At 38.6% G+C, this 19993-nt stretch overlaps 1 protein-coding gene across 1 annotated transcript in view; it reads right to left on the minus strand.

Moving 5' to 3' along the window:
• The window catches only part of LOC111139356 (CHM, Rab escort protein 1), a 164327-nt gene that overhangs the window by 120774 nt on the left and 23560 nt on the right, over nt 1-19993 (minus strand). Inside the window, exon 2 of the mRNA XM_022491620.1 lies at nt 10570-10636. Within this exon, the coding sequence (XP_022347328.1) occupies nt 10570-10636 (67 nt within the window). The remainder of the gene's footprint in view (nt 1-10569; nt 10637-19993) is intronic.

Raw genomic sequence — 19993 nt, forward strand, 5'->3', positions numbered from 1 at the left:
AGAGTAACTAGCTTGTGGACCCCGGAAGTAGGGGTGGGGCAGGCCGGGTGAAGACGTCCAATCAGTGTGGCATGGGTATATCCACTGGGTGAATTAGGATTCAATTGGCTACCTGTGTAGGGGCAGGGCTCAACCACCCCCATAAAGGTTGGTCTGCGAGGCTGGCAAAAGGGAGAAGGAGAGCTGTCAGAAGAAGAAGAAGGAAGAAGCAGCAGCAGCAGAGTCGGCGGGAGCAGCAGAGAGGGGAGCGGCGGGAGCAGCAGAGAGAAGAGTCGGCAGGAGCAGAAGAAAGAGAGCTGTGACAGCTCTTGTAAGAGCTATAGGAGCTGTAGCAGCTCTTGTTAAGAGCTGTAGGAGCTGTAACAGCTCTTGTAAGAGCTGTGAGAGTGTGACAGCTCTTGTCAGAGCTAGACGAGCCACCAGTGGCCCCGAGCCGCCGGCAGCTCCAACGCCTGCAGCCCCGCCCACACCGTGGCTATGGCAGCGGAGCCACCTGCAGCCGAGCCGCCATCGCACCCAAGCCACCAGCGGATCCCAGCCACCGGCAGCTCCTACGCCCGCAGCCCCGCCGACACCGCGGCTCCAGCAGCAGCACCGCGGGGAGCAGCGGAGCCACCAGCACTCCAGCAGCAGCCGAGACGCCAGCGGTCCAGACGCCAGTGGTCCTGACGCCAGTTGTCCCAGCACGCCAGTGGTCCCAGCACTCCAGCAGCAGCAGAGACGCCAGCGGTCCCGACGCCAGCGGTCCCAACGCCAGCTGTCCCAGCACGCCAGCGGTCCCAGCACTCCAGCAGCAGCCGAGCCGCCAACGGTCCTGACGCCAGCCGTCCCCAGACCAGCGGCCCTGCTGACACACAGCGGGGAACGGCCTAGACGCCAGCAACCTCGCTGCAAACGGCCTCGCTGCCAGGATCGGCCTTGATACCCTGAGCCGCAGCCTCGCTGGAGCTGCGCCATTCCAGGGAGCGGCTTCATCTGGAAAGAGGCTTCCTCAGTGAGCAGCCCTGTGGGAGGCAGCATCGTCAAGAAAGAGGCTTCCTCCAGAGTGGCCTCTTTTTGTGAGCAGCCTTGTCCAAGGAGTGGCCTCGCCGGAGCAGCCCTTGTCCGGGGAGCAGCCTTTCCGGGGAGCAGCCCTGTCTGAGGAGCGACCTCATCAGCTGCGGCCTCGTCCTGGGAGTGGCCTCGTCCAGAGTGGCCTCATCTACAGAAAGGCCTTGTCCAGAGCAGCCACATTGGGAGTGGACTTGCCGGGGTCATTGTCATCACCTTTTCGTAAGAGACAGCCCTGACCGGTCAGTTTGATTTTTGATGCTTGGCGTGAAATAAAGCTTTGTTTGATTTTTGCTTTAATCAGTCTCGTTCTTTGATCACGGACCCTAACAATATCAACAAGAGTAATAATAAAAACCATATGATCATTACAACAGATGCAGAAAAAGCACTTGACAAAGTACAACGTATATTCACAATGAAAACCCTCAATAAAGTAGGTTTAGTGGGAACATACTTCAACATAATAAAGGCCATATATGAAAAACCCACAGTTAACATCATCCTAAGGAAACTGAAAGTTTTTCCCCTAAGGTCAGGAGCAAGACAAGGATGTCCACTCACACCACATTTATTTAACATAGTACTGAAGTCCTAGCCACAGCAATCCCACAAGAAAAAGAAATAAAAGGCATTGAAATCGGTAAGTAAAACTTTAACTCTTTGCAGATGACATAATACTACATACAGAAAACCCTACAGGCTTCCCCAAAATATTACTAGAACTGATAAATGAATTCAGTTAAGATTATAGGATATGAAGTTGATATACAGAAATCCATTGCCTTCTGTACACTAATAATGAAGTAGCAGACAGAGAAATTAAGAAAACAATCCCATCTACACTTTCACCAAAAATTATAAAATACCTAGGAATAGACTTAACTAAGGAGGTGAAAAGGCCTGTATTCTAAAAACTATAAAACACTGATGAAAGAAATTGAAGACAATACAAACAAATGGAAAGATATTCCATGCTCATAGAAGAACAAATATCATTAAAATGTTCATACCATCCAAAGGAATCTACACATTTAATGCAATCCCTATCAAAATACCAACAGCACTTTTCACAGAACTACAACAAACCTAAAATTTATATGGAACTACTAGCCAAAGCAATCTTCAAAAAGAACAAAACTGGAGGTATTACAAATCACAATTTCAAGATATACCATAAAGCTGTACTAATCAAAATAGTATAGTACTGGCACAATAATGAATACATAGACCAATGGAACAGAATAAAAAATCCAGAAATAAACCCATGATTATATGGTCAAATAATCTTCCACAAAGCAATACTGAATGAATACTGAATGGGGAAAAGCCAATCTTCTTTAACAAATGCTGTCAGAAAAATTGGACAGCTACATGAAAAAGAATGACACTGGACCACTTTCTTACAGCAAACATAAAAATAAACTCAAAATGGATTAAAGACATAAATGTGAGACCTGAAACCATAAACGTCCTAGAAGAGGGCTCGGGCATTAATTTCTCTGGTATCAGCTGTAGCAGTATCTTTGTAGATAGGTCTCCTCAAGCAAGGGAAACAAAAGCAAAAATGAACTATTGGGACTACATCAAACTGAAAAGCTTCTGCGGAGCAAAGGAAACAAAAGCACTAAAAGGCAACCTACAAAATGGGAAAAGATATTTGCAAATGACCTGATAAAAGGTTACTATCCAAAATATATAAAGAATTTATACAATTCAACATAAAAAGACCCAATTTAAAAATGGTCAGAAGACATGAACCGACATTTCTCCAAAGAAGACATCTAACTGGCCAGCAGACGCATGAAAAGATGCTCATCATCACTCATCATCAGGGAAATGCAAATCAAAACTATGAGATTATCACCTCACACACCTGTCAAAATCACTAAAATCAAAAACACAAGAAACAAGTGGTGACAAGGATATGAAGAAAAAGGAACCCTCACACACTGTTGGTGGGAATACAAACTGGTTCAGCCCCTATGGAAAATAGCATGAAAGTTCCACAAAAAATTAAAAGAGAATTACTATATAATCTGGGAATTCCACTATTGGATATTTGCCCAAAAGATACAAAAACACTAATCTGAAAAGATTCATGCACCCCTATGTTTACTACACCTTTATTTATTTACAATAGCCAAATTATGTAAGCAGCCAAACTGCCTATAGATATAGATATAGATATATAGATCTACTTATCTCCAGTGGAATATTATCTGTAAAAAAGAATGAAATCTTGCCATTTGCAACAACATGGATGGATCTAGACAGTTTAACACTGTGTGAAATCAGTCAGACAAACACAAATACCATTTATGATTTTACTAATATGGGGAATTTAAGAAACAAAACAAAGTAAAAGAGAGACAAACCAAAAAACACAGACTCTTAACTACAGAGAATACACAGATGGCTACCAGAGGGGAGAGGATGATGGAGTGATGGGTGAAATAGGTGGAGGGGGTGAAGAGTATACTTATCTTGATGAGCACTGAGTAATATACATTATTTCTGAATCACTGTATTGTACATCCGAACATAATAACACTGTTAGCTATACTGGAATTAAAGTTTTAGTAACAGTAAAATAAAAAAAATTAATCAAGAAATAACAAGTGTTGGTGAGAATAAGTAACAGGAAACCGTCATGCTCTGCCAGTGGGAATGTTAACCGGTGCAGCCTCTAAGGGAAACAGTATGGAGTTTCCTCCAAATATTAAAAATAGAACCACCATATGATCTAGCAGCTCCACTTCTCAGTCTTTATCTAAAGAAGACCATAATTCAAAAATTTATGTGTACCCCTAGGTTAACTGCAGCATTCTTTACAAAAGCCAGGATATGGAGAAAATCTAAGTACACACTGATAGATGAATGGATAAATATTTATACACATACACACATGCACACACAAACACTACTCAGCCGTAAAAAGAATGAAATCTTGCCATTTGAGACCACCTGGATGAACTTAAGGGTATTATGCTAAATGAAATAAATCATAGGAAAGGGAGGGAAGATGGCAGAAGACTAGGGGACCTCATTTCATCTGGTCCCTTGAATTGAGCTAGGTATCTATCAATCACTCTGAAAACCTGTGAATTCAACCAGAGATCTAAAAAAAGAATTGCTGGAATTCTACAAATAGAAAAGCAACTGCTTTTTCCAAGGTAGGAGATGAGGAGAAGTGAATCTGAGGGTGATATAACAGAAGATAGGGGGAGGAAGCCTCTGTAAGCCAGCTACCGGAAAGTAATACAGCCTTGAAGCACAAAACTGAACCTTCAGAAGTCTACTCCAGTGAGAAATGCCCCTGCCTGAAAGGTGCTTAGGTGGCTAAGCAGGGCAGAACCCTAAGTGGAACAGTGTGGTCTCAGGATCCCCAAATCACAGAAATGGGGGTACCTGAGCTAGCAGAGTTCCCAAGCACTGAAACTGGTTACTGTCAGGGAGCCCAGGAGGGGGGCTCTCATCTCGGTTTGCCATAAACCAATAACAGCAGCACACTACTCTCGTGCAAGGCTCTTCAAAGGGCAGAAATGCAGTGACTCTCCGCCTTCCCCCAGGAGAGGCGGCAGAGGTGCAGGCAACATCAGGGACCACTCTCCAAGCAGGGGTCCTGCAAAGAGCAGAAAGGCAATGACCCTCCACCCTTCCCTGGAGGATCTGTGCCAGCGCGCACGGCAGGAGTCTGCAGTTTGGCACACACGAAAGAGAAGACTGCTTATCCCTGAAGGTTTACTGAAGAGAGAGGGCCCGTGACCTTTCAGTTCTATGGCTGGAGATCAGGACGTGGCCATTTTTTATTTTTATTTTTATCCTCTAGAAGGGCACAGAAAGCCTTCAGGGAGAAAAGCCACATACAGCAACCCAAAGTCACTTACACTGAGCCCCACCCCTTGGACAAGTGGTGTTATAACTCCACCCAGGTAAAAACACCTAAGAATCAGGGCAGCAGGACCCTCCCCCGGAAGACTGGCTAGAACAACTGGCAAACACCAAGTTGAAAGAGCCTACAGGACTACAAAACCCAGTGTTATGGGAAAAGAAGTGTATAGAATTCAAGATTTTTTCTCACGATTCATTCGTTGTTCAGTTTAAAATTTTCCTTTTATTATTTTTTCCTTTTCAATGAGTTTATCAACTCCTTGTTTTTAAGTCTTTTTTTTAACTTTCATTTTCTACATTTATATTTTATAGATATATTATCCATTTTTTACTTCCATTCACTGTATTCAATTTTATTTTTGTATATATATAACTTTCGGGTTCCTTACAACTTTGGGATTTAGTGTCTTCTAATAAGCAGACCAAAATACACCCAGGACCAAGTAGATCACTCTGTTTTGACATAGCTGGGAGGTTACCAACACTCCTATCAGACAAATTTGCTTGCAAACCAAAGACTCTAGTAAGGGACGAAGGATACTATCATACTTAAAAGGTCTACCCAACAAATCTAACATTTACAAATATTTATGCTCCTAACTTGGGAGCAGCCAATTATATCAACCAATTAATGACCACATTAAAAAAACACACTGATAATAATACAATGACAGTAGGGGAATTCTATACCACACTCACACCGGTGGATAGATCATCTAAGTAGAAGATCAACAAGGAAACAAAGGCTCTGAATGACATAGAAGACCAGATGGACTACACAGATATATACAGAGTATTTCATCCTAAAGCAACAGAACACACATTCTTCTTGAGTGCACATGGAACATTCTCCAGAATAGATCACATACTGGGTCACAAATCAGGTATCAACCGGTACCAAAAGACTGGAATTATTCCCTGCATATTTTCAGACCACAGTGCTTTGAAACTTGAACACAATCACAAGAGGAAATTTGGAAGGAACTCAAACACTTGGAGGTTACAGAGCATCCTACTGAAAAATGAATGGATCCACCAGGAAATTAACAAAGAATTTTTTAAAAACTCATGAAAATTAATGAGAATGAAAACACAACTGTTCAAAACCTTTGGGATACAGCAGAAGCAGTCCTAAGAGGGAAGTACATTTCAATACAAGCTTCTCTCAAAAAATTAGAAAAATCTCAAATACACAAGAAAACCTTCTATCTAAAGGAGCTTAAGAAAGAATGCCAAATAAAGCCTAAACCAAGCAGGAGAAGAGAAATAAAAAGATTAGAGCAGAAATCAATTATATAGAAACCAGAAGAAGAGTAGAACAGATCAACAAAACTAGAAGCTGGTTCTTTGAAAGAATTAGTAAGATCAGTAAATCCTTAGCCAGGGGCGCCTGGGTGGCTCAGTGGGTTAAGCCTCTGCCTTCGGCTCACGTCATGATCTCAGGGTACTGGGATCTAGACTTGCATCAGGCTCTCTGCTCAGCAGGAAGCCTGCTTCCCCCCCCACCCAACCTCTCTGCCTACTTGTCATTTCTCTCTCCATCAAATAAATAAATAAAATCGTTAAAAAAAAACTTAGCCAGATTTATCATAAAGAAAAGAGAGAGTACCCAAATCAATGAAATAATGAATGAAAGAGGAGAGCTCATGACCAATACCAAAGAAATGCAATTTTAAAAACATATTGTGAGTAACTATATGACAACAAATTAGGCAATTTAGAAGAAATGGATGCATTCCTGGAAACACAAACTACCAAAACTGAAATAGAAAGAAATGGAAGATCTGAACAGACACATAACCAGAAAGGAAATTCAAGCAGTAATCACAAACCTCCCAACAAACAAGAATCCAGGGTCAGATAGCTTCCCAGGGGAATTCTCCCAAACATTTAAAGAAGAAATAATACCTATTCTACTGGAGCTGTTTCAAAAAACAGAAATGGAGGGAAAACTTTCAAACTCTTTCCATGAGGCTAGCATTACCTTGGCCTCAAAACTAGACAAAGACCCCATCAAAAGGGAGAATTACAGTCCAATATCCCTGATGAACATGGATGCCAAAATACTCACCAAGATACTAGACAATATGATCCAACAGTACCTTAAAACCTTAAAAGGATTATTCACCACTACCAAGTGGGATTTATTCCTGGGATGCAAGGGTGGTTCAACACTCACAAAATCCATCGACGTGATAGAACACATTAATAAAAGACAAGAACCATATGATCCTCTCAATTGATGCAGAAAAAGCCTTTGGCAAAATATAGCATCCTTTCTTGATTAAAACTCTTGCAGTGTAGGGAGAGCCATCTATGAACAGCTCACAATATCTTAAAAGACATCTATGAAAAGCTCATAGCAAATATCATTCTCAACATGGAAGAACTGAGAGCTTTTCCCCTAAGGTCAGGAACATGACAGAGATGCCCACTCTCACCAGTGCTGTTCCATATAGTACTAGATGTCCAAGCCTCAGCAATCAGACAACAAAAAGGGGAAAAAGGCATTCATATTGGCAAAGAGGTCATCAAACTCTCATTCTTCACAGATAACATGATACTTTATGTGGAAAACCCAAAAGACTCCACCCCAAAATTACTAGAACTCATATAGGAATTAAGCAACATGGCAGGGTATAAAATCAATGTGCAGAAATCAGTTGCATTTCTATACACTAACTATGAGACAGAAGAAGGAGAAATTAAGGAATCGATTCCATTTACAATTGCACCAAAAAACATAAGATACCTAGAAATAAAAACCTAACCAAAGAGTCAAAGGATCTGTACTCTTAAAAACTACAGTAAACTTATGGAAGGAATAGAGGAAGACATAAAGAAATGGAAAAACATTCCATGCTCATGGATTAGAAGAATAAATATTGTTAAAATGTCTGTGCTACCCAGAACAATCTACATATTCAATGCCATCCCTATCAAAATACTGCTGACACTTTTTCACAGAGCTGAAATAATCCTAAAATTTGTATTGAACCAGAAAAGACCCCAAATAGCCAGAGGAATTGTGAAAAACAAAACCAAAGCTGGTGGCATCATAATGCCAGACTTCAAGCTATATTACAAAGCTGTAATCATCAGGACAGTATCGTACCGGCACAAAAACAAGAAAGGGATGGATCAAAGGAACACAACAAAGAACCCAGAAATGGATCCTCAATTCTATTTTCTAAAAAGATTTTATTTATTTATTTGAGAAAGAAAGTGAGAGAGAGAGAATGAGCAGGTAAGGAGGGACAGAGGGAGAGGAAGAAGCAGGCTCTCTGCTGAGCAGGGAGCCCAATGCGGGGCTCAATCCCAGGATCCAAAAATCATGACCTGAGCCGAAGGCAGATACTTAAGTGACTGAGACATCCAGGCACCACTGAACCCTCAATTCTATGATCAACTAATTTTCGACAAAGCAGAAAAGAATATCCAATGGAAAAACGATACTCTCTTCAACAAACGGTGCTGGTAAAATTAGGCCACATGCAGAAGAATAAAACTGGACCATTCTCTTACACCATACACAAGATAAAATTGAAATGGATGAAACACCTCAATGTGAGACAGGAATCCATCAAATCCTAGAGAAGAACACAGGCAGCAACCTCGCCCGCAATAACTCGCCCGCAATAACTTCTTGCTAGATGTGTCTCCAAAGGCAAGGGAAACAAAAGCAAAAATGAATTTTTGGGACTTCATCAAGATGAAAACCTTCTGCACAGCAAAGGAAACAGTCAACAAAACTAAGAGGCAACCCACGGAACGGGAGAAGATATTTGCAAATGACATTGCAGATAAAGGGCTAGTATCCAAGATCTAAGAAGAACTTAACGAACTCAGCACCCAAGAAAAAAACAAATAATCCAGTCAAGAAATGGGCAGAAGACATGAACAGACATTTCTCCAAAAAAGACATAAAAATGGTCAACAGACACGTGAAAAAATACTCAACATCGCTTGGCATCAAAGAAATACAAATCAAAACCACAATCAGATACCACCTGATACCAGCCAGAAGAGTAAAATTAACAAGACAAGAAACAACAAATGTTGGTGAGGATGCGGAAAAAGGGGAACCCTCTTACACTGCTAGTGGGAATACAAGCTTGTGCAGCTACTCTGGAAAAGGGTATGGAGGTTCCTCAACATGTTAAAAATAGAGCTACCCTGTAACCCAGCAATTGCACTACCCCAAATATACAATTATAGTGATCCAAAGGGGCACCTGCACCCCAATGTTCATAGCAGCAATGTTCACAATAGCCAAACTGTGGAAAGAGCACAGGTGTCCATCGACAGATGAATAGATAAAGATGTGGGATATATATACACACAACGGAATATTACTCAGCCATCAGAAAGGATGGATTTCCGTTGAAAAGGAAAAGGATTACCATTTACATTGACATGGATGGAACTGAAGGGTATTATGCTAAGTGAAATAAGTCAAGCAGAGAAAGACTATTATCATATGGTTTCACTCATATGTAGAATAGAAGAAACAGCACAGAGGATCGTAGGCAAAGGGAGGAAAAAACTGAATGGGAAGTCATCAGAGAGAGAGAAACACTGTAAGAGTCTCTTAAAGATAGGAAACAAACAGAAGATTGCTGGAGGGGAGGTAGGTAGGGAGATGGGATAATTGGATGATGGTCATAAAGGAGGGCATGTGATGTGATGAGCACTGGGTGTTATGTGGAACTGATGAATTAATGAATACTACATCTAAAACTAATGATGTACTATATATTGGCTAATTGAAATTTTTTATTCTTTTTTTGGCTAGTTGAATTTAAATAAGTAAATAAATGAAATAATCAGAGAAAGGCAAAATGCCTTATGAGTTCACTTAAATGCAAAATCTATAAAGAAAAGAAACAGAACCAATCTCAAAGATACAAAGAACAGATTATTGGTTGCAAAGGGGTGGTGGTTTGGAGGGTATGTATAATAAGTTAATGGGATCAAGAGGCTCAAACTTCCAATTATGAAATAAGTCATAGGGATGTAATGTATAGCATGGTGACTATGGTCAGTAATGTCGTATTGCAAATTTGAAAGACTAAGAAAGTAAATCTTAAAGTTCCCATCATAAGAAAATACAATGTTTTAATTTTGGTGACAGATGGTAACTAGACTTATTGTGGTGATGTTTCCCAATGTATCTAAGTGTCCAATCATTATGTCATACACCTGAAACTAAGAGAATATTGTATGTCAAATATACTTCAATAAGACAGAAAATATGAAGCCCAAAATACAATAGCACACACAGGGTTGTATATACCCTCACACTCACATAAGAAAAAAAGCAAGTGTTAGGTTTCCAAGTTTCTTGTATATTTATCATTTAAAAAACAAAATCACTCATGAGAAAAAATTATGCTATGGTTAATTCTCAAAGAAAACAGATCAGTATTTCACAGCACAGAATTATAAAACTTGTATTTTATATATTTCATATATTTTGGGTGAAAATTAAACAATTCCAATTATTTTTCTAACTTAGTTTATACATGACATATATAGACACATATATACATACAAGTGTATTTAAACTGCAATTCTGCATAGAGACATTTAAGAAGTATTAAATGCTACCATTGATAAACTTACGAATCAACATGCAGAACCCTCTGGCCACTTCTTGAACATGCAGCTGCAATGATGGATTCAGGCAAACCTATAAAAACACACATTTGTATCATTTAGAATGTAGAAAAAAAGTATATATATATAACATATATATATATATATATATATATATATATATATATATATACTAATAGTTGAATGCATGTTATCACTACATAAAAAAAGTTTAAGAAGAGGGATGCCGGGGCACCTGGGTGGCTCAGTGGGTTAAAGCCTCTGCCTTTGGCTCAGGTCATGATCCCAGGGTCCTGGGATCGAGCCCCACATCGGGCTCTCTGCTCAGGGGGGAGCCTGCTTCCCCGTCTCTCTCTCCCTGCCTCTCTGCCTACTTGTGATCTCTGTCTGTCAAAGAAATAAATAAAATCTTTAAAAAAAAAAAAAGAAGAAAGAAGAGGGATGCCTGGGAGGCTTAGTTGCTAAGCGTCTGCCTTTGGCTCAGGTCAGAATCTCAGAGTCCTGGGATCGAACCCCCCATCAGGCTCCCTGTTCAGTGGGAAGCCTGCTTCTCCCTCTCCCAACTCTCCCTGTTTATGATCTCTCTCTCACTGTCTCTGTCAAATAAACAAGAGAGGCTCATCCCTGTATTCAAACTTCTAACATTTATACTATCATACTATTGGATATTTGTTAAATGTATACTATTTATCCTAAAATTTTATTACATGAAGGAGATTTTATTTTTAAATCAAGCAGTTAAATTCTTTTTTATGCAAATTTCCATAAATGAGCAAATATCAAAATATTATTCATATAGCACTTTGTCATTTACAGCTGTGTTCACACACTAGCTCACCTCATTTTCCAAACTGCACTGAGAGTGAAGTGTCATTAGCAAAGAAAAGAAATACTGAGATGCAAATATGTTAACTTGTTGCCCAACAATTTAACATTTTTTCCTATTGTTGAAATGTGAATCTAAATCTAACTCCAAAGCCACACAGTGCCTATGAGGGGGAATGGCATACATTTTTCAGTTTCAGCAATAGTTTAGCTAGTTTCAAAAGAGGCCGTTTATTGAGAACTGAAACCATCAAATGCCTAGAAGAGAATACAGGCAGTAATTCAATGGAATATTACACAGCCGTAGAAAAGGATGAGATCGAGCACTGGGTGTGGTGCAAAAACAATGAATACTGTTATGCTGAAAAGAAATTAAAAAAAAAAACTTAAAAAAAAAAGAAAAAGAAAAAGAAAAGGATGAGATCACACCATTTACAACAACATCGATGAGCCTAGAGGGCATTATGCTAAGTGAAATCACTGAGACAGATAAAGAGAAATACCTGTATGATTTTACTTATATGTAAAATCTAAATAACAAAGGAATAAAACAAAGAGCAGAATCAGACCTATAAATACAGAGGAAAAAACTGATGATTGTCAAAGAGGAAGGGAATGGGGGTATGGGCAAAAAGTGTGAAATGGAATGGAAGATACAGGCTTCCAGTTATGAAATAAGTCACAGAAATAAAAGGTACAGCATAAGGAATATAATTGATGATATTTTAATAGCACTGTATGATGAGAGATGGTAGGTATACTTGTGAGCATGGCATAATGTTTAGAGAAGTTGAATCACTATGTTGTACAACTGAAAATCATGTAACTGTTGTCTACATGAATGAATGAATGAATGAAGAAGCAAATACTATTTTAAAAAAGAGGCAATTTACAAGACACATTATCTCATGTTCTGGTTAATACAGCAGTTTGAAAAGAACATTAGTATTCTGGAAATAAATTGACCCACACAATAAAGTTGGTTATCATAAAGAAAATATATATTACAAGTACTAACAAAAAAATCACAAATTACCAAAGAATGGTTTCATAACATAAAAATTTCAGATGTTCACCATAGTTAATGTGGAGGCGGAGAAAATCAAGGCCATCCCACCTCAGGTTTAGCATTAGCATAAGTACAGCCATCTTAGCTCCGGCAGCCATCTCAGACCCCTGTGCCCAAGGGCTGAACTTTCCCCCACCCTGCTTTAGTTCCAGGAAGCCCCACCCTGCTTTGGTCCAGGAATCCCCACCCTGTTTTATTAACAGGAACCCATAAATATCCCTGCCTTAACTAAGCTCGGGGTCCAAGTCCCTACTCCGCTGCAATGGGTATACTTGGGCCCAAGCTTAGGCTTGTCAAATAAACCCTCGTGTGATTGCATCAGTGCTTGGCTCCTTGGTGGTCTCTCGGCTGCGAAAACTCGGGCACAACAGTTAATACACTATATTGTGCACTCAAAACTGTTTCATATCTTTTTATTGTAAAATCTATCAGTTCAGTAGAAACTATTAAAAATCACTTATATCAGTCAGACAAAGCATGTTTTGAAAGTTTAGTGCATTCTACAGTACTACCACTGACTCTTTCACTAAATGAAGCACCCTGATCCTCTTGGATTTTATGTAGTAGAAAAAAAAAAGAGCACCATTTTTTGTCAAGGGCTTAAAACTACACACTAAGCATCAAGGATTTCAAGAAAAGGGAATAGTTTATCTTCCTTATGTAAAAAGCAATATGCATATGGAAGCAAGTGACACAATCTAGCTAAAAAACCACATTAAACACAAGCTTCAGCTGCACTCACATAAGAACTAGAGTTTTCCAGTGGTGACTACTGTGGGTGTATAGTGTTTGGCTCAAAAACAAAGTTCTGACTAAATGTACTGAAGACAGCCATTAAATATCAATTACTGGAAATAAGCCATCATAGCTTTCAAATTTGACTTTGGAAAATAATTCAAACAGAAAATACAGTAAGAATTTGTGGTGTACTCCCAAAAAACAAGAGCCCAGGACCTGACGGATTCCCTGGGGAATTCTACCAAACTTTCAAAGAAGAAATAACACCTATTCTCCTAAAGCTGTTTCAAAAAATTGAAGCAGAAGGAAAACTTCCAGACTCTTTCTATGAAGCCACCATTACTTTGATGCCCAAACCAGGCAAAGACCCTACCAAAAAGGAGAATATCACTGATGAATATGGATGCTAAGATTCTCAACAAGATCCTAGCAAACAGGATCCAACAGCACATTAAAAAGATTATCCACCATGACCAGGTGGGATTCATTCCTGGGCTACAAGGATGGTTCAACATTCGCAAATCAATCAATGTGATAGAACAAATTAATAAGAGAAGAGAGAAGAACCACATGGTCCTCTCAATTAATGCAGAAAAAGCATTTGACAAAATCCAGCATCCGTTCCTGATTATAATGCTTCAAAGTATAGGGATAGAGGGAACATTCCTCAACTTCATCAAATCTATCTATGAAAGACCCACAGCAAATATCATCCTCTATGGGGAAAAGCTTGCAGCCTTCCCCTTGAGATCAGGAACACGACAAGGATGCCCACTCTCACCACTCTTGTTCAACATAGTATTAGAAGTCCTAGCAACAGCAATCAGACAACAAAGAGAAATAAAAGGTATCCAAATTGGCAACGAAGAAGTCAAACTCTCTCTCTTCGCAGATGACATGATTCTTTATATGGAAAACCCAAAAGACTCCACCCCCAAACTACTAGAACTCATACAACAATTCAGCAATGTGGCAGGATACAAAGTCAATGTATAGAAAACAATGGCTTTCTTATACACTAACAATGAAAATACAGAAAGGGAAATTAGAGAATCAATTCCATTTACTATAGCACCAAGAACCATAAGATACCTGGGAATAAACCTAACCAAAGATATAAAGGAACTGTACTCGAGGAACTACAGAACACTCATGAAAGAAATTGAAGAAGACACAAATAGATGGAAGACCATTCCATGCTCTTGGATCAGAAGAATAAACATTGTTAAAATGTCTATACTGCCTAGAGCAATCTATACTTTTAATGCCATTCCGATCAAAATTCCACCAGTATTTTTCAAAGAGCTGGAGAAAATAATCCTAAAATTTGTATGGAATCAGAAGAGACCCCGAATCACTAAGGAAATGTTGAAAAACAAAAATAAAACTGGGGGCATCACATTACCGGATTTCAAGCTTTACTACAAAGCTGTGATCACCAAGACAGCATGGTACTGGCATAAAAACAGACACATAGACCAGTGGAACAGAGTAGAGAGCCCAGATATGGACCCTCAACTCTATGGTCAAATAATCTTCGACAAAACAGGAAAAAATATACAGTGGAAAAAAGACAGTCTCTTCAAGAAATGCTGCTAGGAAAACTAGCCAGCTATATGTAGAAGAATGAAACTCGACCATTCTCTTACACCGTACACAAAGATAAATTCAAAATGGATAAAAGACCTCAATGTGAGACAGGAATCCATCAGAATCCTAGAGGAGAACATAGGCAGTAACCTCTTCGATATCAGCCACAGCAACTTCTTTCAAGATATGTCTCCAAAGGCAAAGGAAACAAAAGTGAAAATGAACTTTTGGGACTTCATCAAAATCAAAATCTTCTGCACAGCAAAGGAAAGAGTCAACAAAACAAAGAGGAAACCCACGGAATGGGAGAAGATATATGCAAATGACAGTACAGACAAAAGGTTGATATCCAGGATCTATAAAGAACTCCTCAAACTCAACACACACAAAACAGATAATCATATCAAAATATGGGCAGAAGATATGAACAGACACTTCTCCAATGAAGACATACAAATGGCTATCACACACATGAAAAAATGTTCATCATCACTAGCCATCAGGGAGATTCAAATGAAAACCACATTGAGATACCACCTTACACCAGTTAGAATGGCCAAAATTAGCAATATAGGAAACAACATGTGTTGGAGAGGATGTGGAGAAAGGGAAACCCTCTTACACTGTTGGTGGGAATGCAAGTTGGTGCAGCCACTTTGGAAAACAGTGTGGAGATTCCTTAAGAAATTAAAAATAGAGCTTCCCTATGACCCTGCCATTGCACTACTGGGTATTTACCCCAAAGATACAGATGTAGTGAAAAGAAGGGCCATCTGTACCCCAATGTTTATAGCAGCAATGGCCATGGTCTCCAAACTGTGGAAAGAACCAAGATGCCCTTCAACGGACGAATGGATAAGGAAGATGTGGTCCATATACTCTATGGAGTATTTTGCCTCCATCAGAAAGGATGAATACCCAACTTTTGTAGCAACATGGATGGGACTGGAAGAGATTATGCTGCGTGAAATAAGTCAAGGAGAGAGAGTCAATTATCATATGGTTTCACTTATTTGTGGAGCATAACAAATAGCATGGAGGACAAGGGGAGATGGAGAAGAGAAGGGAGTTGAGGGAATTGGAAGGGGAGGTGAACCATGAGAGACTATGGACTCTGAAAACAATCTGAGGGTTTTGAAGGGGCGGGGGGTGGGAGGTTGGGGGAACCAGGTGGTGGGTATTGGAGAGGGCACAGATTGCATGGAGCACTGGGTGTGGTGCAAAAACAATGAATACTGTTATGCTGAAAAGAAATAAAAAATTTAAAAAAAAAGAATTTGTGGTTTAGAAGGAACCAAAAGAAAGAAAGTTTTAAATAGTTAAGGATACTTAATTCTTCAAACAGTTAAAATTGTATTGTTCTAATGTCTTCTATCTTAGGATTATCTGAACTTTTTACACCTAAAGAAGTAACGTTTCTTATTAATGGAACACAGTCACTATGGTACTTTAAAAGCTGCCAAACATCTTAGTTAAAAAGGATAACAAGAAAGAAATATTCAGCAAGTAGAATTAGTATGTTAAAGCATGTAATAATGACAGAATTAATAATATGCCACCAAACATTAGTATAGGGCTTTACAGTTCACAGTATCTTTTCATATACATTACCTCATTTATTCCTCATCGTAATCTTGGGAGGCAGGCATTATTATCCATGTGAGAAAATGGAATGAGAAGATTAAATAATTTGCCAAAGATCAAGTAATTCAATAATTTGATACCTCAAATTCCAATTACCATGGTAAATTCACTCCCTTCAACTTGGACATGAGTCTGTGAAGGATTCAAGGGAAGGCCAGCAGCACAAGGAAATGGGCATAGTCTCAATCAGACAGACCTAGTCTTGAATCTTAATTTTGCCACTTAACTAGCTATGTGACCTCACACAAGTCACCTGCCATCTCTGAGCTTTTGTTTCTTCACCTGTCAATGGGAATACCACCATTTACCTCATGGGACCAGTAATTTATTAGAGGGTACCTGCTCTATAAAAACTACCTACTTTTATTATTGTTCAGTAAGATATTTTAGAAGAATACATTTTCATCTAAAATCATACATCTACTTTTACTAGATGCCAACTCCAATGGCAAGCAATAACAAAATTACTCCTCCATGTGGTTCTATTAGCTCTTGCTCTGGATAAGCAAATAGGCATGTGTTTGTTTCCATAGCTGCAATCAACAGTTAGAGGTCATGTCTCTGGCTGACAAAGCAAAGCCAAGGGCAGATTTCAAAAATGAACATGGTTTGAGTCCAAATACACAACACAAAAATAACTATCATTTGTGTTTTCCCTTAATACTTCTATCCAGACATTCCCTACTAGTTTGTGAAATTGATAGGCTATTCCTACATTACATGGCAAAGGCCTATTATCTTCATGCTTAGAATGATTAAAATAACAAACTAATAATACAGTTAGCAATGTCTTCCCAAATCTCATATTTCTTCCCACTCATTTACTAAACACTGAGTTAGTTCCTTGAACAGAGGAAGCATGTGGTAGATTGTCTATACTTATTTGTAAAAGAAAAAAGAAGAAAGAAAATGGGGAAAGGTAAGAGATGGATGAAGCAGACTCTGACAGGTGGTGAGGAAAAAAAAACATAAGATTTAAAACAATTCCTAGCCTAAAAGAGCTCAGAGTCTAAAAAATAAGAATTTAAAGGGTTTGGGATGCCTGGGTGGTTCAGTCAGTTAAGCGTCTGCCTTCAGCTCAGGCCATGATCCTAGGGTCCCTGCTCAGCAGAAAGCCTGCTTCTCCCTATGCCTGCTGCTCCCCCTGCTTGTGCACAGGCTCAAGAGTTCTCTCTCTGACAAATAAATAAACAAAATCTTTTTAAAAAAAGGAATTTAAAGGGATTAAAATAATAATTAAAACTATTAAAGGAACACAATGGAAAGACACATTTCCTCTGTGAAGCAGTCACTGAAAGCTCCAAAGAGCACAGGACACTAGCTGCATCTTTAAATAACACTAGTTGCATCTTTGAAGATCTGTAATAAAGCAATTGAAGAATAGTACAGAAGGAAAAGGTGAAAGAAAAAAGGAAAGTGGAAGGGAGTATTCCTGGCAAAATGTGAAGGAAGAACCAAGAGGTGAAATTCAAAAGAGTTATTTGGAGCCAAACTGTGGAGTCTGAACTTGGAACATGTAAGCAACAAGGCATTTTGAAAGGATTTTAGCCAGAACAGCATGGTGAAATCAGTATTTCAGAACAAACAATTCTGGTAACAGCATGAAGGATGAACTTGTACAAAATTGGAGCTTTAAGTTTCAGGGTTGTATTCTTACTTATTACAAATACAAATGCACAAGGTTTTCAACTATAATATGGGACTCATAATATATCTCACAGGAATGTAGGAAAGAATAGGTACAAAGTCATATAAAACACCTTACACAGTGCCTCCTAGCATGTCACTGACATTCAATAAATACTGGTTCTGTTCCCTTCTCTTCCAACCCCTTCAATAAGATTAGTTATTTGAAAAGAAAAAAAAAAATCACTTGTTCACTATTTACTTATCTTCAAAGATCTAAATACTTAAGTTTTTTAAAAGAAGTCCATTAGCCTTTCCTATATGTGCATTACAGGCTTCTTCTATATGGTCACTAAAGAAGTTCATCCAGCACTAAGTGTCATTTAAACATTCCACATTATTAAATTCATTTGTGAGGCCATATCAAATAATTGCCAAAAGACTGTAGGAAAAATACCTAATTCTGATTCAAGACCACTGGCAAGTCATTTTTATCAAACCACGCAAGTAAATATTAGCATTTCATAAGTTTGTAATGGGGGAAATTAAGGTTTGTTACTTCATGTCTTTTTTGTTGAGATTCTGTATAAAGTTGACAGCTAGAAAAAATACATTAAAAGCTTATGTAATCTTATAGGATCATATATACAAACATGTATAGTCCCAGATTTCTGCAATTTTCCAAAACCTGTCTAGATAAGATAGAGATGTTTTATTCTCAAATGAAGGAGCTAGGCTAAAATCAGAAACAAAAAAGTATGAAATTAGTATTTTCAAGAATCTTTTTTTAAAGATTTTATTTATGTATTTGACAGAGAGAGAGAGAGCACAAGCAGGGGGAGTGGGAGAGGGAGAAGCAGGCTTCCCGATGAGGAGGGAGCCCAATGCAGGGCTGGATCCCAGGACCTTGGGATTATGACCTGAGGCGAAGGCAGATGCTTACCTATTGAGCCACCCAGGAGCCCTATTTTCAAGAATCTTTTCTAAAATATTTTATAGGAATGAAACCATTATTCATTCATTTTTCAAAATCCCCCTTTAATCCAAATCCTTAATGTTGAACTCCATCTTTTACAACTATAAAATTTGGCTTAGTTCTGTATGATCTATTCTAAAAACTATATTAGTGTCTAGAATTGATTTTCCTGATGCTATACTTACATAAAATAAACATAAAATAAAGTACTTACACCACTCCCAGCATATTGAACAATAAATAATAGAGTCCCCTGACAGAACTTTGATGACCTGGCAAAGCCCAAGTGCTTTCAGCCCAAATCATATGAAACCATAAATCACTCTTTATTTTATAGAACATTTCAAAATGGATCCCTGCTTTCTACCTTGAAAGTCATTTCATGTGTTATTTATAACCAGTGGAGACCAGGATGGAAAGAAAATTACACAGAACTAGAAAATTTACTGTAACTATTTTTTATAAATAACTTTTTTTTAGGAAAAAGTATAGAACTCTTATACTGGCAAGGAAAAAAAAATTGTGGGCATGACAAGCTTTTAGAGAGCCACAGTCCTTACTACTTAACCCTATGTACAGACATTCTGCACCACTGTAAAAAAGCACAAACAACATTAGGTACAGAACTGACTAAACTGAGCAAAGCAAAACTAAAACCACATGCTTAACTCACATAGCAGCCACTCAAATAAATGATATCGCAAATTTAAACAGAAACTGAATTTCAACCCAGGTTCAAGTAGTTTTGTTCATTCTTTTAAATTCTAACTAAAAGTTTCCTTTATTTACTTTTTACTGGGTACCTGGAAAAGAGAAAAAAGTGCCAGTGAAACAGCCCAAGGAACTAAGTACAGATAAAAATAGTTCTTAAAATGACAATTATTTTAATTCACTATGACTCATACAAAATACTGAACATATCAGTAAGTATACTAATGGAGTATCTATGGATTTCTTCCTTC

Source organism: Enhydra lutris, unplaced genomic scaffold (assembly GCF_002288905.1).
Source record: "Enhydra lutris kenyoni isolate GAN:26980312 unplaced genomic scaffold, ASM228890v2 scaffoldscaffold102, whole genome shotgun sequence".
In the NCBI taxonomy this organism is placed as follows: Eukaryota; Metazoa; Chordata; class Mammalia; order Carnivora; family Mustelidae; genus Enhydra; species Enhydra lutris.